Source organism: Tyto alba, unplaced genomic scaffold (genome assembly GCF_018691265.1).
Source record: "Tyto alba isolate M040663 unplaced genomic scaffold, T.alba_DEE_v4.0 Super-Scaffold_20000042, whole genome shotgun sequence".
NCBI classification, from domain to species: Eukaryota; Metazoa; Chordata; class Aves; order Strigiformes; family Tytonidae; genus Tyto; species Tyto alba.
In genome coordinates, this window is record NW_024881293.1 from 10,524,030 (window position 1) to 10,538,988 (window position 14,959).

Here is a 14,959-nt window from a genome sequence, read left to right on the forward strand (position 1 = left end):
ACGCCAGAGGCAAGGCGGTGCCTCAGCGGGGGCGGGGCGTGTCCCGAACCTGCCAATAGAAAGAGAAGGCGGAGGGGCGGGGAAATGGGAGGAGCGGGCGCTCTGATTGGCTAGAGTGCGTCTGTGTTGTGGCGGCGGAAAGGGAGCGCTCCGCGCCCGAACGGGGGCCGCTGATTGGCTGCCGCGTTGCCGGGGCGGTGGGGGGGGAGAGGCGGCGCATGCGCAGAGTCGGGCGGGCAGCCTGCGATGGTGGCGGGGCAGCGCACGGTGAGAACCGGGACGTGAGGGGAGCGTGGCCCTGAGCCTTGGCACCGGCACCGGCACCGGCACCGGTGGGGCGGGAAGGGACGGGACGGGACGGGACGGGACGGGGCGGCCCGGGTTGGCACGGCCCCGCCCCGCCCTGCCCCTTGGCTGCGGGCACCGAGCGGAACCGCCGGCCCGCGGAGCCTCAGGGCTTCGGAAGCCCAGGGGATTCTGTTAACGGGCCTGTCTTAAAACTTTCCCGGCCTTTAAGAAATGCGTGAGAGCTCTGTGGCTGGTTCGCTCGGATTATAATTGTCAACTACGTACGGAAATTAGCGCAGCACAGCGTAATTTACCCGAGGTGACAAGTGGCCTCCGTCATCAGGATTTGGGAGCTGCAGAATGTTTTTTCTTTATTTGTGACTGCTTTCTACACTTACACGTTCAGTGAGACCTTCTTATGGTGTACGGCTATAGAAAGATAAACTATTAGAAGTTAATTTTGGAGAATGCTTGCAGACTAATATTAGTCCCGTGATCTCAAAGGTCAAATTATGCATAACTGTAATAATTTGTGTTCTGTTTAAGTCCTAATTTCTTTTAAAAGAAAAAAAGGAAGACAAAAATCTTGGGTAACTCTTTTTTCCTTTTTCTTCAGAGCACACTGGAATTTTCCTTTTGGGTGTGAAACAGTCATGGCAGATCAAGAGTACGTTCTTTGCATGTGGAAGAAGCGTTTATGGCCAGCAAAGGTAAAGCAGATGTACAAATTGTGGCCACAACTTAGAAATGGATGAAATGGAGTAGTAAATAAGAAAGAGCTCCAAGAAAACATGTATGTACTTTAAAAAATAGCTAATCTGTAGGGATCCTAATCCTTTAACCAGATGCCACAGAATATCAATCCATTCTGCGTTGTTCATATTAAAAATGTTATGATATCAGATCGGCTCTCTAGTCTAATAGACTTGATCAGGGATTTTAAATGCATGTTTTCCTCTTGAATGTAGGTTTTGTGCAGAACTGGAGTTGCTGGGAAAACATCTATTACTAATGTGAAGACGACTTCTTTTAAAGTTGAAATACTTGGCTTGAAAGAACAGTTAAGTATCCTTGTTACTGTCATATGTTTGCACTCTTAGACATTAAAAAAAAAAAAAAAGTAATCCCGTTATCTGAAGATACCTGTGAAAACAGATCATTGATTTCCAGAAGGATTAGATGGCTAACCCAAAACCCGCTGCCTTTTTGGAGCTGGCCATCTACTTGTCTCCTGGTACATCCATGAGCAGCATGCTGACTGCTAGCTCAGGCATTCTTCATGGGCGTTCTTTTTTTCTTAACTTCTGCTAACAAGTACAGGTTTTGGGGAAAAAAAATATTGCAAATTTGTTGCCAGGTGAGAGCAGTGTCATGCTGTTAGTCATGTTTAATGCTGTGACATTTTGATCAGCTTTACTGTGTTTTCAGGATTAGTGTGAACTGTGCAGATGCTGTACCGCTGAAAGAAGAATGTATAGAAAACATCGCCTCTAACTTAGGTGAGATGATGTCAAAACACTTGCTGCCTTGTATATGTTCTGGATGTAAATATACACAAAAACTCAACCCTGTGGACAGTAGTTATATATTTCACTTAAGTATTTATTGAGGGGCTTTTTGGGATTTCTTTTCCCCTTTTTCCATTCCATCCCTGAAGTTTGGAAATAGGCTAAACCTGAGCACAGCTACTTTTGCTCTTCCCTTGTGTAGGGTGTTGGAAGGAAGGCTTAAGAAACTTGTGAGTACTTCCATCAAGATGTTGGAAGCTTGCACTTTGGGTGTCTCTATATATTTTGCCTGAAGAATCACAGATGATTTAAGTGTTAAATTGCATCTTAAAAGATATACTACAAATAAAATCCATTTCTTATATATAAAGCAAATTTATTGCATGTTCTTCTTCATCAGATCAAAGGAATAGTTCAAGTGAAGCTGTGGAAGAACTGAAATATCGCTGTTCTCTTAAAATTGCCCTGGATATTTTGGATCAAAATGGCTCAGCCAAACAAGTACTGCCTTCAGAAAAAGGACCAAACACTCTGTTACCCCAGGAGAACAAGGCAGGATCTCTCTCATCTACCCCGTTACAGGGACGTCAATCACTCTTTCACTCAAAAGAAAAGTTGGAGCTTGAGACTTCCAAGAGGAAAACAGAACAAAAAAATAACCCCAGCCTGAAGACCAATACAAAAAAAAACAAACAGGAAGCTTCCTTCATTTTGGAGGAGAGTACTAGAGGACACAGAATTAGAACAAACCCTTCCAAACGTGTCACTGGGGACTGGAGTAATATGTCAGACAGTGCAGATTGCAAAACACCAGAATCAGAATCACTACCAAGACAGAAAAAAATCAAGCCCAGCTTGTTGACAGAGTCCAAACCAGGAAATCAAGTCTTCTTTAAGACCAAGGAGATAAAAAAGAAGGAAGAAAGAAAAAGACAAAGAGGTGCAGGATTACCTGTATCATATAGGAATGATTTCCCCACGGATCAAGCCCAGCCCCTTGCTGAGGAAGGGTCCCCTCTGCCTGTCCCCTGCAATCCTGACACAGTGGTACCTGTCACAAGGGCAAAAACCAGAAGTCAACCTAGAAAAACGTTACTGGATTCTTGTAAAAGTGCCTCAGGTGACTTGGAAAATAGCATCAGTAGTGAGAGCAAAAGCCTGGCAAAGCAATTAGATGGAGGAAAAAAGCCAGTGAGTTTAACACAGACTAATGGAGAACAAAAGATTGGCACAACCATGTCCTCGTACAGAAAAAGGGGATGGAGGAATTGCCCTGAGTCTTCATCTGGGCCTTCTAACCATGGGACACTTTCTGATAGCTTCCCCTCTCAGCATAAAGAGGAGAAAAATAAGGATATTTCACATGTAGTTATGAATAAAGTAAAGCAATTCCAGCTGCCTGATTTTGAGGAAGATGAAGGTGAGTGTGTCACTTGGGGAAAGGAAAACCTCATCCCATTTGATTGTTGAGCACTGTTCCTCATCTTGGAATGTTGCATTGCTTTTGTGAATGAGGCCCTTAAATTGCTGATTTAAATTTTGTTTTCAGTTTTGGAGAAGCACAAAATTCAGTCTCTTCACTGGATAAAAACTAATGTGGCATTGAGGTTGTCTGGTGGTGTTTTGGGTTTTGCATTGACAAACTGCACTTAGCAGTAATTCCTACCCCTCACTAGAGGAGTTGCTGATTTCACACTTTGTTTTCTTTACTGCTATCTAGTTAGTGTTGAGATGAAATGGTGTTATGTAAAGGAGCAGAGTCCTGAAACAAGCCTGCTTTGGTTCCTTTCCCTTTTTTGTCTTTTATTCAGATTATTAGGCCTTTACCTGGGCAGAGAATAGAGAGTGTGGCATGACAGACCCAGTGACTCGCGCAGCTGTGGGGTCCCCTACCCAGCTGTGCGTTTCACCTGCCCTGAAGCTGATACTTTTTTAATCTACTCCACACATATTAACGCTGGTGCTTGCTGCTGTTGGCAGGGCTGGAATCGCTTGACCTGTCTTCAAATATAGCTTCCTTGGAGAATCTCTCTTGCCTCTCAGCTCTGGTAGATGAAGAGGAGGAGGAGGAGGAAGAACTTCCTTGTGTTTTATCACATCAAGGTGAGACATCAGTGTACCTGTGAGACTCCTTCACCCAAGAGCGTTGTGCTCTTTCAGGGTATGTGTGCTTCTAGTTTGCTAACAAGCTGCGTGCCCTGGTTTCAGCTAGGATAGAGTTATTTTTTTTTCTTCTTAGTGGCTAGAATAGCGAGTGTGATGTTACATCATATGAAATATTCTCTTGGCCAGTTTGGGTCCAGTCCTCTGGCCGTGCTCCCGCCCAGCTTCTTGGGGACTTGCAGAAGGGCAGGACATGGGGAGTTGGGAGTTTGATCTCAGCAACAGCTGAAACCGTCAGTGTGTTACCAACATCATCTCATACTGCATCCAAAACACAGCACTATTCTAGCTACAAAGAAGAATAATTAACTCCACCCCAGCCAAAACCTGGACACTATGGTAATGAAACCTAACCTTTCTAGAAGGTGAATCATCCAGCTTTGTTCAAATTTGGAATAAAATGATTTTCTCGGATGTCCCAGAAAGGCTTTTCAAAACAGAATGTAGTGTGGATGACTGGATTGCAAGGGCCTAGGATTCAAATTTCCAAGTTCTTTTGCTGCATTTTAGGGGCTGAGGGCAGGGGGGATGCCCTGTCACCTTAGTTGAGACCTGTAAAAGCGTTGAAGTGAAACGCCTGAAAGGAGGCTGGTAAGAGAGGGTGAGCTAACTGTCTTGTCTTGTTTTTTTTAAAGAAAAATTATTTTCTTTTTCATCATAGAACCGCAATCAATTGAAGAAGGGATTTTGGTCTGGTGCAAATTGCGAAGCTATCCTTATTGGCCAGCAGTGGTAAGAACAGCTCGCTGCATTCCCAGAGTGGTGCTGCAGGGGGGCTGCTAAGGAGGGGCTTAGCGAGAGCTTTAGTCTTTTGTCCTCCTTGACTTGTGTAGAGCTGGAAATGTTAAAAATCTTCCAGTAGAAGTGTTCCAAAGACGATAGAAGTAAATTTATGTATGATGAGAGCACATAAAAAAATAAATATATTTAACTCACATATGTTTGTATTGGAGCAGAGGATTACTGCTGAGCCTTTATATCTTGTATCCTGAATTAAGGTTCTTGTACCCAACTAACGAAGGAGAACAGGTCCTTGTGTACTAACAAAAACGCTCCATTGGGGTAACTTGCTATTCTTGCCGCTTTAAACTTAATTTTTCACGTTTGTGTAACTTCCTTTAAGTATGGGGTGTGCTGTAGAATAGTGATGGAAAATGTTCCTGCTTTGTAAGGGTATTGGGATTGTAGAGTGCTAATGAGACTTTATCCTTTCAACAGGTAAAATATGTGAAGCGGAAATGCCGAAAGGCGTGTGTGCTGTTAATAGAAGGGAATACAGATTGCAAGAAAAAAGGGTAAATGTTGTGGATTCTGATCATGTTCCAAACTTTTGGTTTCCTTTAGGCAACATCCTGTACTCTTCCTGGGGCAGGGCAGTTACACTGTCAGTTAAGAGTAAAGTTGATCTCAGAGGGAGGGTCCAAGTCGGGTGAGGATTTGCCTTATCGCACTGCCAGCCGAGACAGGCTGGCATTCATGCCAACAGCTGATGCTTGTGGGAGGAAGGAAAAAAAAAAAAAGGGGCTGGTGTTTTTTGACATGTGATGCCCAAACTTTCTGGAAACGCAGGCCTGCCTGCCTTTAGTTTTGTTTTAAAACCAGGAACTTCTCATTTGATAAAAGATTCTGTAGTTTTACCTGCTTATGAAAACAAAAACTAGTAAAACCTGCATTCCTGAATTCCTTGTGAAATCTAATTTTCAGGGAGGTGTAGAATTGCAATAAATAAATAGAGGTGCAACTCAACTGCTTCTTTTTCCCTAACTGTGTTTCTTTGTTTCATCAAGTTTCTCAGTACCTCTTAAGAATCTGAAACACTTTGATTGCGAAGAAAAGCAGGAGCTCATAGTAAGTACTACCAGTAACGTGTAGCTGCAAGCGTGTGCATGTGTTGGGGAGAATTCAGTTGTATACACCATGTCTGACTGACCCTGTGGGAGGAGTGGGGTGCAGCTGGCTGCTCTGGGGTTGTTCACGGTTCTCTGTTCTCTCTCACTCTGTTCAAAGTAATTAAACATAATTCGTGATCCACAAGTTGGAGAATAATATGGGAAGGGGATTCCCCGATACCTTTTTCCATCTCGGTGAGGCTGCTGCCAAGAACACCCGTACGTGGAAGGGAGGCAGTTGCTTGAGACTCTTACTGTGTTATCAGTTGTGGGTTTGCTACGTACAGCAAAGCCACTCGCTGCGTGACAAAGTGATGGGAGAAGTTGAATTTCAGGAGAATGCAGAAAACTGCCAGTAAAATTTGATGCATTACTGTTAGCCACTTCTGTTACCCGGTTGGTGTCCTAGCCCCAAAGGCTTTGACAGGATACTCTTTTTAGGGCTGTAAATGATGGCTCTTGTTTTGCAGGGACGAGCTAAGGAAGATTATCGCCAAGAAATTGAGTGGTGTATCCGACTGATTTCTGACTATCGAGTTAGAGTAGGTAAGCAGATGAGTTGGATGATGTTGTCCATTCTGATATGCCTCAAAAAAGATAAGACTAAAACTGTCAGCTTTGTTTCATACGCTTAATTGTACTGATAAATAACCATAGTTTGGGCTTTTTAGGTTGTCATTCTTTTACGGGATCCTTCCTGGAATATTTTGCTGCTGATATCAGTAAGTGAATTCATTATCTTTTGTATTCTTCTCTTGAGGGGGTACTATTAAAATTATTGCACACCATTACTGCACTCTAAGGTTTTTCAGTCCCTCAGCAAAAGCTAAATAAATATTGAGTGTTAAAGACAATCAGGTAACTGGTTACTTCATGCTGTAGAGTGCATTTCAGAGCTCCTGCCAGTGTTTCAACTCCCCAACCTTTTTTTAAGGCAAAATTAAGGTTTGGGTGCTGGTGTTTTTTTACCCTCCTTGGTAGTGGAGGAAGAAAAACTTCTCTCTTAGCCAGAAAGTCCCTTATTTTATGTTTGTGTATCTAAGTATGTGTGAGAGAAAGTCTCTTGTTTTGTATATTTAAGTATGAATGGTTGTGGCTTTTCCTTCAGGCTACCCAGTTAGAAAGGAAGGTTATCCAAGTTCAGTCCAAATGACCTTTCCAAACACAGCAGAGGAAGATGTTGGAGAGTCTTCATCAGAACCTTCACCTCAGAAGCCCTCCAAGAAACTTCTTCCTGACAGAACAAGAGCTGCTAGAGATAAAGCGAATAAAAAGATAGTGGAGTTTATAGTGAAGACTAAGGGGGCCGAAGAGCATCTTCTGGCTATTTTAAAAAGCAGAAAACCATCCCGGTGGCTGAAAGAATTCCTGAATTCAAGTCAGTATGTGACCTGCATTGAAACATATTTAGAGGATGAAGAACAACTAGACCTTGTAGTGAACTACTTGAAGGAAGTGTATCATGAGATAGACACTAAAAATCTGAATCAAATAAATGGAGATGGAATTAAATTTATTTCAGATGTCCTTTTGCCTGAAGTGAGTAAACATGAAGCACCGAGAAAAGCGAATGTTAAAGTAAATAGCACTGGGGTTATGTGGTTTGTGTTTAAGGACTGGCAGAGTGTTGCCGGGATCTGGCGGTGCTTGAGCGGCGCAGGTCTGTCCCCACCTCCGTACCTGCCGACCCGGGTCACCGCCCCTTCAGCCCTGGGGACCCGAAACCGCGCTTGGCTTCCGCCTGTATCCGGGGCGGGGAACGTTAAAATCGGTGCAGGGGGCTCTACCAGCCCATGAGCATGGCTAAAATCGGAGAACAAGGAGGTTTATGTGATATGTTGGAGAAAAAAAAAAATCAAGTCCCAGTGCAAATCCCTGCACGCTTCCTGCATGTAATTCGGAATGGTGGCTTTCAGCCATTGGGGCAGAATGGAGAAGCTTTAGGCACTGGGATGTTTTTAAAGGCAGAATGGTTACTGCTGTGTCTTGATTCCTTCTGAGACCCTTCAAAGCTTTGGGCTTGTTTTTTCTTAGTTTGGGAAGTTATCTCTGCGTTTTCTTGGGTTCTTTGTGTGTGTTGGGGGGTGGGTTGTTTGTTTTTAACAGTTATACTTTTAGATACTTATTGTTCTTCCTGGGAACTTTCCCAGTAGAAAGTTAACTTCTGTAGAAAAAATTAGTATGAAGAATATCTTAATTTGCTTATAAAAATGTTCTCCTGGGGGTGATGAAGGATGAGTTCATATTATTTATATTAGAACTTCAGGTACAAGTTACAGATCCAAAACCAAGCAGTTTCATCCAAGCTTACTCAGTAATTGAGGAACCTTTATGCTACAAATGTGCTTATCTGAGACAGTTTCAAATCACTGGTTGTAATTTAGCTTCTGTTTCATGAGTGTAAATGAATTCAATACTTTTACAGGCCATCATTTACGCGATTTCTGCTGTGGATGACATAGATTACCAGAAGGCAGAAGAGAAGTACATAAAAGGACCATCTGTGAGCAAAAGGTATCTTTTTATTTTTAGCGTTTTCTGGATTTTTCTTACTCGTGTATACAGCCACGTGCGTGGAAGGGTGGAGCGTTCAGCGTCCTCCCTTCTGCAGGGCCAGCTTCCTCCTCCAGTAACAGAATGATCAGACGCAGGAAACATTCTTGCCAAGTTACTGCAACACGCTGCAAACTGTTTCACCTGTTCAGATCACTTTTACTACAGAACTTCAATGCTTTTCTTTTCAGGGAGAGAGAAATATTTGATGAAGAAATTATAGAGAGAAAAAAGTGGAAGACCAAACTAGCGTCTGCGGACAGCGCCTGAACTGTGGTGCAAGCTTTCCCGAGTTCTCCTGGCACTGCGTGTACATAGTGGCGTGGTTGTTGGTATAAACGTGTAATTCCTGCTGTATAGGATCCGTGTGTGTGTGTCTCAGAGCTGTAGTCACTAGAACGCTGTGCCGCGGGCGGATCCAGTTCTGCCTGCAGCCCGTGCTCTCGATGCTGCCTCGCAAAGGGCGCGAGTGTTTTGCAGAGCTGCTTGGTATAATTCCGTCTTGTATTCATTATTTTGGCCAAGTATCTGACAAAGGAAGAGGTATTGTCCTCAAAACCATGTACTGGTTAATTCTTGCCTGCTGATTTTACTGCTGCTGGGTGGGTGCAGGTTTCCCCCGTCTGAAAACATTCGCAGCGGGTTGGCCGTCCTTGCTTTACATGTCGCTGTGTGGGGAATGAAATGGGAACGTGGGGATGCAGCCTGAAGGGCAGAGGCTTGGGTTTTGGTGGTAGGACAACTGTAAAATTCAGTGGAAAAGGAATCCAATGTTTGCTTAAAAAACAAAACACATTGACTTTAAAAGTGAAACTGTTTTGATTGTTCTTTTATTTTTTTGTTGGTTTTTTTTTTTAGGCCATGTTTTTAGGAACACTTTTGATTATCTTTTTCTGTCGGATTTTACTATTAAATTTAATCATCCCCTAGCTTTCTGTTAACGGTGTAGCACTGTCCCTTGCTGGTGCTAGACTCGCACTGTTGTTGAACTCTAAGGATAAAAGCCCGGTGATTGTATTTTTCTGCATTACAATGAAAATGTGATCTACTTGCTTGTTCAATAAAAACTGAGATGATTTGAAATTAAGGAAGAAGTTTAAATGTAAAGCGGGGGTACAGACGTGTATTCTGCCTATAGCAATTAAAATATATTCAGTTAATTGCACTTTGAGTTACTCCGGGCTGAGTTCCAGTATGGATGTGGAATCCCAGTTCAGGTTCTCAGAGGGGCTGCTGCGGCTGGTTGGGTTTAGGATATAAAAAAAGAAGTGGAGCGGGGTTTTGGGGGGGGGACGCGGTTCGTTCAGCGGCGCCTAAAACCCCCGGGCTGCCGTTTTTTTTTTGGGGGGGGGGGGGGGGGGGGGGGGCGGTTAACGCAGCAGCGGGCGGGGCTGCAGCCCCGGGCCCTGCGGCAAAAAGGAAGCGGCTGCCGAAACCCGGGATCGAACCAGGGACCTTTAGATCTTCAGTCTAACGCTCTCCCAACTGAGCTATTTCGGCTGCGCTGTAGCGCCCCCACCCCCCCCTTCCTCCCGTGTCCCCCCGGTGGGGCCGGGCCTGGCGGGGGGGGGGGGGGGGGGGGCGCGGGGGGGAAGGCGGGGTCCGGTGCCCGGTAGCGGCGGGGAGGGGGGCGCGGGGGGGGGGGGGGGGGAGCGCGGAGCCCCCGGCGCGGTCCCGCTGCCCCGAGCGGCGGGCGCGGCGGCGGCGGCGGCAGCGCGGTCTCTGTGGCGCAATCGGTTAGCGCGTTCGGCTGTTAACCGAAAGGTTGGTGGTTCGAGCCCACCCAGGGACGGGCGCGCCGCCGCCTTTTACCCCCCCCGCGCGGTCCCGCATTTTGGTTTTGTGGGTTTTTTTTTTTTTTTTTTTTGGCCCGAACGGCGCGCCCCGCGGAACCCCTCCGCGCCTCCCCGCGTTCCCCCGCCGGCGCGCTGAGGCGGCGCACCGGGTTCCGCGCCGAGCCGCTTAAGCGGCTGCACCGCGCCCAGAGGTTGCCTGAAGGGCTGCGGCGAGATGGCGGCGCTGGGCTGTGAGCGGGGGCGCTGGGCCGGGCCGGACCGGGGGGCGGTTGGAGCGGACTGGGGGCTCCGACGCGAGGCAGGGCCCGCGGCTCTCCCTCCGCGGGGGGTGCGGGGTGTCCGTGTCCCCCAGGTTGAGCTGTCCCCGGTGCGGGCCGTCCCCCTTCCCGCCGCCGTTCAGCTCTCCCGTTCTCTCTCTCGTTCCAGGGCTTCGCCTCCCTCGGCGCGGCGGCCCGGGCTGGCGGTGAGCGCCGGGATGGGGGGCGGTGGGTGTCCCGGTGGGGTGGGCGGGAGGGCTGCCTGGGCAGAGGGGCTCCTGTCCCCCCCCCTTCTCCTGTCCCCCCCCCTTCTCCTGTCCCCCCCCCCTTCTCCTGTCCCCCCCCCCCTTCTCCTGTCCCCCCCCCCTTCTCCTGTCCCCCCCCCCTTCTCCTGTCCCCCCCCCCCTTCTCCTGTCCCCCCCCCCTTCTCCTGTCCCCCCCTCCCTTCTCCCCCGTCCCTCCTCCTCTCCCCCCCTCTCTCCCCTGTCCCCCTTTCTCTCCCCTCCCCTATCCCCCCTCCTCTCTCCCCTATCCCCCTTTCTCTCCCCTCCCTTCTCCCCCTCTCTCTCCCCTCTCCTCTCCCCCCTGGCTGGCCTGGATCCCAGTGCTGCTTTCCCGATTTCTGGGGCTGCGGGGGGAGCACTGCTGGGTGCTCCCGGGGGGCAGCCGGGGCGGTGGGGGGGAGGCTGAGCCGCCACGTCCCGCAGAGCTGCGATGGTTTTTCTATCTCTTCCCCAGGCCGGGCGCCGTGACATTTGTGCACACCCGGCTGCTCCATCGGACGCCAGCGGCTGACCGTGCTGACAGGTAACGCCGGTGCTTCCAGGCAGGTTCCTCAGCTGTGTCCTTCCCCCCGAGTGCTACAGGGGAAGAAACCTCTTTGCTGTAGCTCTGTCTGCCTACGTGTGACAATCTTTTCCTCACTTTGCTTCTTAAAAGCCAGGGTTAAGTGTCAGTCTGTGAGCTCTGGAGATGAGCCCGCCAGGCGCCCTCTGTGTTTTGGGTATGGCAAACAGAGGGGCTCAGCAAACTCCACAGATCTCCCCACAGTGGGAGGAAAAAAACCCCAAAACCTTATAAAAACACAGTCTCCAGTGGTAGCAGAGGGTGTGAGATTGTCCATAATCAATGAACCACAGATTCCATATGGGATCACAGCTCCTTGAGGCTAATGATTGTATTCTGCAGTTACACTAAATAATTGGAGACTGATACTACCGCGCCATTTGTCTTCAGCTCTGTCCAAGTCCAGCAAAAGAGCTCAGCTGTTGTCCAGAAAAAATCCTACGTCCCCACTAGCAGGGGTGAATATATTGTCACCAAACTCGATGACCTGATCAACTGGGCGCGAAGGGTGAGTCGCTGAAACTGTTGTGCTCGCTAGGGAGAAAGGGTATCACATGCTTTGAGGTGCTGGTGGGAAATGGATTTGAGCCATCTCCTCCTCAGGATAAAAATAGGGTCAAGATTCTCCATGGGGAAATAGCCAAGTTTCCTGGCCAGAGGTTGAAATTTGGGGTACTGCCTTGGAGAGGGAGAGACCCGCTTGGTGCGAGGGTGGCGCAAAGCAGCGCGGGCTGCCTGTCTGAACAGAGCTGTCCTTCCATAACAAGCAAAAGGCATTTCTGGCTTTACGTAGCCCTTGTAATGAGCAGCTGCACGAGTGACTCTGCCCTGAACCCCGCGTGCTCTGGCGTAGCTGAGTTTTCCCTTCTCCGGTCACCGCCGCCCTTGTGCGGGGCTCCCGGGGTGGCTGTTTAGCAGTGGGAGATGCAAAGGGAGCGTCTGCGGCTCTGGGCACGCTCAGCATCCCCGAGGCTGCAAATGCACAGCTCTCTATGCACCTGTTTCCCCGGAGCCATGGGTTTGGTGTCCTGTGTAGTGGCAAACACTGTTCGTGACTAAGCAGATCTTGAAAGTTTTCTTGTTCTGTTTCCTTTTCTGTCTGATCAACTCTTGCTCTGGGACTCACCCCCCCAGGGTCTCAGCTCATGCTTTCAGCGTTCTCACCCAGAACCCGCATCTCTCCTGCTGCAGAGCTCCTTATGGCCGATGACGTTTGGCTTGGCCTGCTGCGCCGTGGAGATGATGCACATGGCAGCTCCTCGCTACGACATGGACCGCTTTGGGGTGGTGTTTCGGGCTAGTCCCCGGCAAGCTGATGTGATGATTGTGGCCGGCACCCTGACGAACAAAATGGCTCCTGCTCTTCGAAAGGTACAGACCGCGGGGGCTGCCCCGCACGCGGCCGCACAGGGGAAGCGGTTTGAACTGTCTGTGTTCTGCAGGTCTACGACCAGATGCCGGAGCCTCGCTACGTGGTCTCCATGGGGAGGTAAGTGCGGGGACGTCCTGATCGCCTGACACTCCCTGGGAGGAATCTGGTGTCTCTGCTTGAGTGAGGAGATGAAGGGAGGGAACCCATTCCTCATTTGTATTTCCAATGGCTTAAATTATATAAAGAGGCCTTGTTACAAGAGAAACATAAAGACTGCCTTTGATTAGGGTGAGGAGAACGATGTCTGTCAAGTTGCTGTGAACTGCAAAGTCTTCCCAGTGAAAGATTCTGGGGTGTTTGCAGCTGTCAGACTCTGGGGACTTTATATGTCCAGAATCTCAGAATTTGCATTTAGACAAAACCTTTCTGAATGTTTCTACTGTGCAACATGAAATCTGAGCTCTGAGGAGCTCAGGCATGGTGGAACTGACAACTTGCTCGTCTCCTGGAGCTGCAGGGGCTGAGGGCGAATGTTTCACTGGGGGCTGGAGGGGACAGAATGAGTTCTAGGAACGTTCTGTGCAGATGTGGCAAAACCAAAAAGGTTTCGCAATATAGAGGAAGGACCCTCTGAATATCTGCTGTGTAAGAGTAATGGAAACGTGTCAGTTTGGCTCGATTGAGCTTGAACAGCCTGCGAGCGTGGCCTCTGCCTTCCAGACAGGGCTTGTGAGGAGGCTGAATGGCCGCGGCGTAAACCTTGGCACCCACTCCACCCCTTACTGTGAAATCTGTCCGGTGGCTCCTTGCCTCGCTACACTCGGACACCAGGTTCCCCTTCTCCTTTGCTCCTGCCCGTCTTTCCCATGGGCTGCCGAGCCGCGGTTACCAGCGCGCTGAAACCCGCCCGTCTCTTGCAGCTGTGCCAACGGCGGGGGCTACTACCACTACTCCTACTCCGTGGTGAGGGGCTGCGACCGCATCGTGCCGGTGGACATCTACGTGCCAGGTAGGAGAGACAGCTCTGCCCGCCAGGGCGGGGGTGAAGTCGTTTTGTACGTTTGGCTGGTGCTTGGTGTCGTGTTTGAAGATCTTTCTGTGTCAAACCGTGTTGCTGAAGTTGCAGACGCTTCAGTCAGATCTGCCTGGGGTTTCCAGTAAGCGAGTGGAGTTCCTGTGGTGATGTTACTCGCCAGTAACTGTTGGGTCAAGTGCGGGCTGTAGTTCAGTCAACCACATACTCGCCTGTGAGATACCACCTTGCTTTAAAAGCAAAGCATTTCTACGTTTTATAAAGATCTGTTGGAAAAACACCACCACTTTAGTTTCTTTAAACTAAAGAAGCCCTCTTGCCTTTATGAACTCTGCAGCCTGTGACATACACCAAGCCCAAGGGCAGTCGCAGCCTCCTTTGGGGTAAAGCCCGTGGCTTGTTGGTTCTCATTCTGCTGGCTACATTTCAGTGCAGCTCGCAGCCCCACGGGCTTCCTTTTTCTCTCTCTCAGGTTGCCCACCTACTGCTGAAGCTTTGCTGTATGGAATCCTGCAGCTTCAGAAGAAGATCAAACGGGAGAAGAAGATTCAGATCTGGTACAGGAAATAGCCCCTTATTTATGACCTCCCACTGACTGCCCACCTGGGGCACCTGCTTGCATTCGTACGCACAATAAATCTGTATCCTCACAAGCCTTCCAATAAAACTCGACCTGGTTAAGATGCCCTTCTGTCTTTAATACATCCCTCATCTAAAGTGGTTTGACTTGTTTGAAAACTGAATTTAAAAGCAGGAGTTGAATTTTGACGACATTCAGTGTGTCGATTTCTGATCTGAGTAGCCTTTGAGGGAAGGAGAATGTTTGAAGTTACATATCGTGACATAAACGCCTCGCCAGAAGCCTGGGACTTGCTCCTTGGCTTTGTTAGGAAGTTTTGAGACCAACACGCATCCAGCTGAACCCTGAGGCCCCCGAGCTCATCCCACTCACCACCTGCATTTTGTTTATAATTCCTACAAAGGATCTAATAAATCCTTTATATCTGTGTACACAGCAGCCCCAAATGGATTCTACTTCTGTAATTTAAAGAAAATATTAATGCTTAAAATCAGAATATGACTAATAAAAATGAATGCTGCAGCATTCCTTTAGCAGGGTAGGAATGAAGCAGCCCAGGGCGGGCTTTGGTACTGGCTGCGTCCCAGGAGCCTGGTGTGGTGTTGAGGGACAGTCAGGGCACAATTACATACACGCTTTTGAAAGACAAATAAACTGCTCTGAAACAGCAGTTG

At 48.4% G+C, this 14,959-nt stretch overlaps 2 protein-coding genes and 2 non-coding genes across 4 annotated transcripts; 3 read left to right on the top strand and 1 right to left on the bottom strand.

Annotated features, from left to right (window-relative positions):
* Nucleotides 1–196: 196 nt before the first annotated feature.
* PWWP3A (PWWP domain containing 3A, DNA repair factor) lies at nucleotides 197–9,488 on the top strand. Its single transcript, XM_032987803.2, has 14 exons — nucleotides 197–267; nucleotides 905–998; nucleotides 1,257–1,348; nucleotides 1,717–1,787; nucleotides 2,197–3,216; nucleotides 3,777–3,899; nucleotides 4,621–4,691; nucleotides 5,178–5,254; nucleotides 5,747–5,807; nucleotides 6,319–6,394; nucleotides 6,520–6,570; nucleotides 6,957–7,387; nucleotides 8,274–8,362; nucleotides 8,593–9,488. Exons 2-14 carry the CDS (start codon nucleotides 942–944, stop codon nucleotides 8,669–8,671), a joined length of 2,298 nt encoding a protein of 765 aa, XP_032843694.2. The 5' UTR covers nucleotides 197–267; nucleotides 905–941; the 3' UTR covers nucleotides 8,672–9,488.
* Nucleotides 9,489–9,828: 340 nt separating this feature from the next.
* TRNAF-GAA lies at nucleotides 9,829–9,901 on the bottom strand. The gene has a single exon. It is a non-coding gene; the product is annotated as a tRNA-Phe (tRNA).
* Nucleotides 9,902–10,119: 218 nt separating this feature from the next.
* TRNAN-GUU lies at nucleotides 10,120–10,193 on the top strand. Its single transcript has one exon. It is a non-coding gene; the product is annotated as a tRNA-Asn (tRNA).
* Nucleotides 10,194–10,329: 136 nt separating this feature from the next.
* Nucleotides 10,330–14,386, top strand: NDUFS7 (NADH:ubiquinone oxidoreductase core subunit S7). The gene is made up of 8 exons (XM_042795040.1): nucleotides 10,330–10,427; nucleotides 10,624–10,660; nucleotides 11,193–11,261; nucleotides 11,691–11,808; nucleotides 12,492–12,671; nucleotides 12,743–12,789; nucleotides 13,593–13,681; nucleotides 14,178–14,386. Exons 1-8 carry the CDS (start codon nucleotides 10,412–10,414, stop codon nucleotides 14,273–14,275), a joined length of 654 nt encoding a protein of 217 aa, XP_042650974.1. The 5' UTR covers nucleotides 10,330–10,411; the 3' UTR covers nucleotides 14,276–14,386.
* Nucleotides 14,387–14,959: the final 573 nt, after the last annotated feature.

Coding starts and splice junctions, on each gene's coding strand:
- PWWP3A (XM_032987803.2), top strand. CDS start 942: ATGGCAGATCAAGAGTACGTTCTTTGCATGTGGAAGAAGCGTTTATGG. Junction 3,217..3,776: donor TGATTTTGAGGAAGATGAAG/GTGAGTGTGTCA, acceptor TGCTGTTGGCAG/GGCTGGAATCGCTTGACCTG. Junction 4,692..5,177: donor ATCCTTATTGGCCAGCAGTG/GTAAGAACAGCT, acceptor TCCTTTCAACAG/GTAAAATATGTGAAGCGGAA.
- NDUFS7 (XM_042795040.1), top strand. Junction 12,672..12,742: donor TGGCTCCTGCTCTTCGAAAG/GTACAGACCGCG, acceptor TGTGTTCTGCAG/GTCTACGACCAGATGCCGGA. Junction 13,682..14,177: donor GGTGGACATCTACGTGCCAG/GTAGGAGAGACA, acceptor TCTCTCTCTCAG/GTTGCCCACCTACTGCTGAA.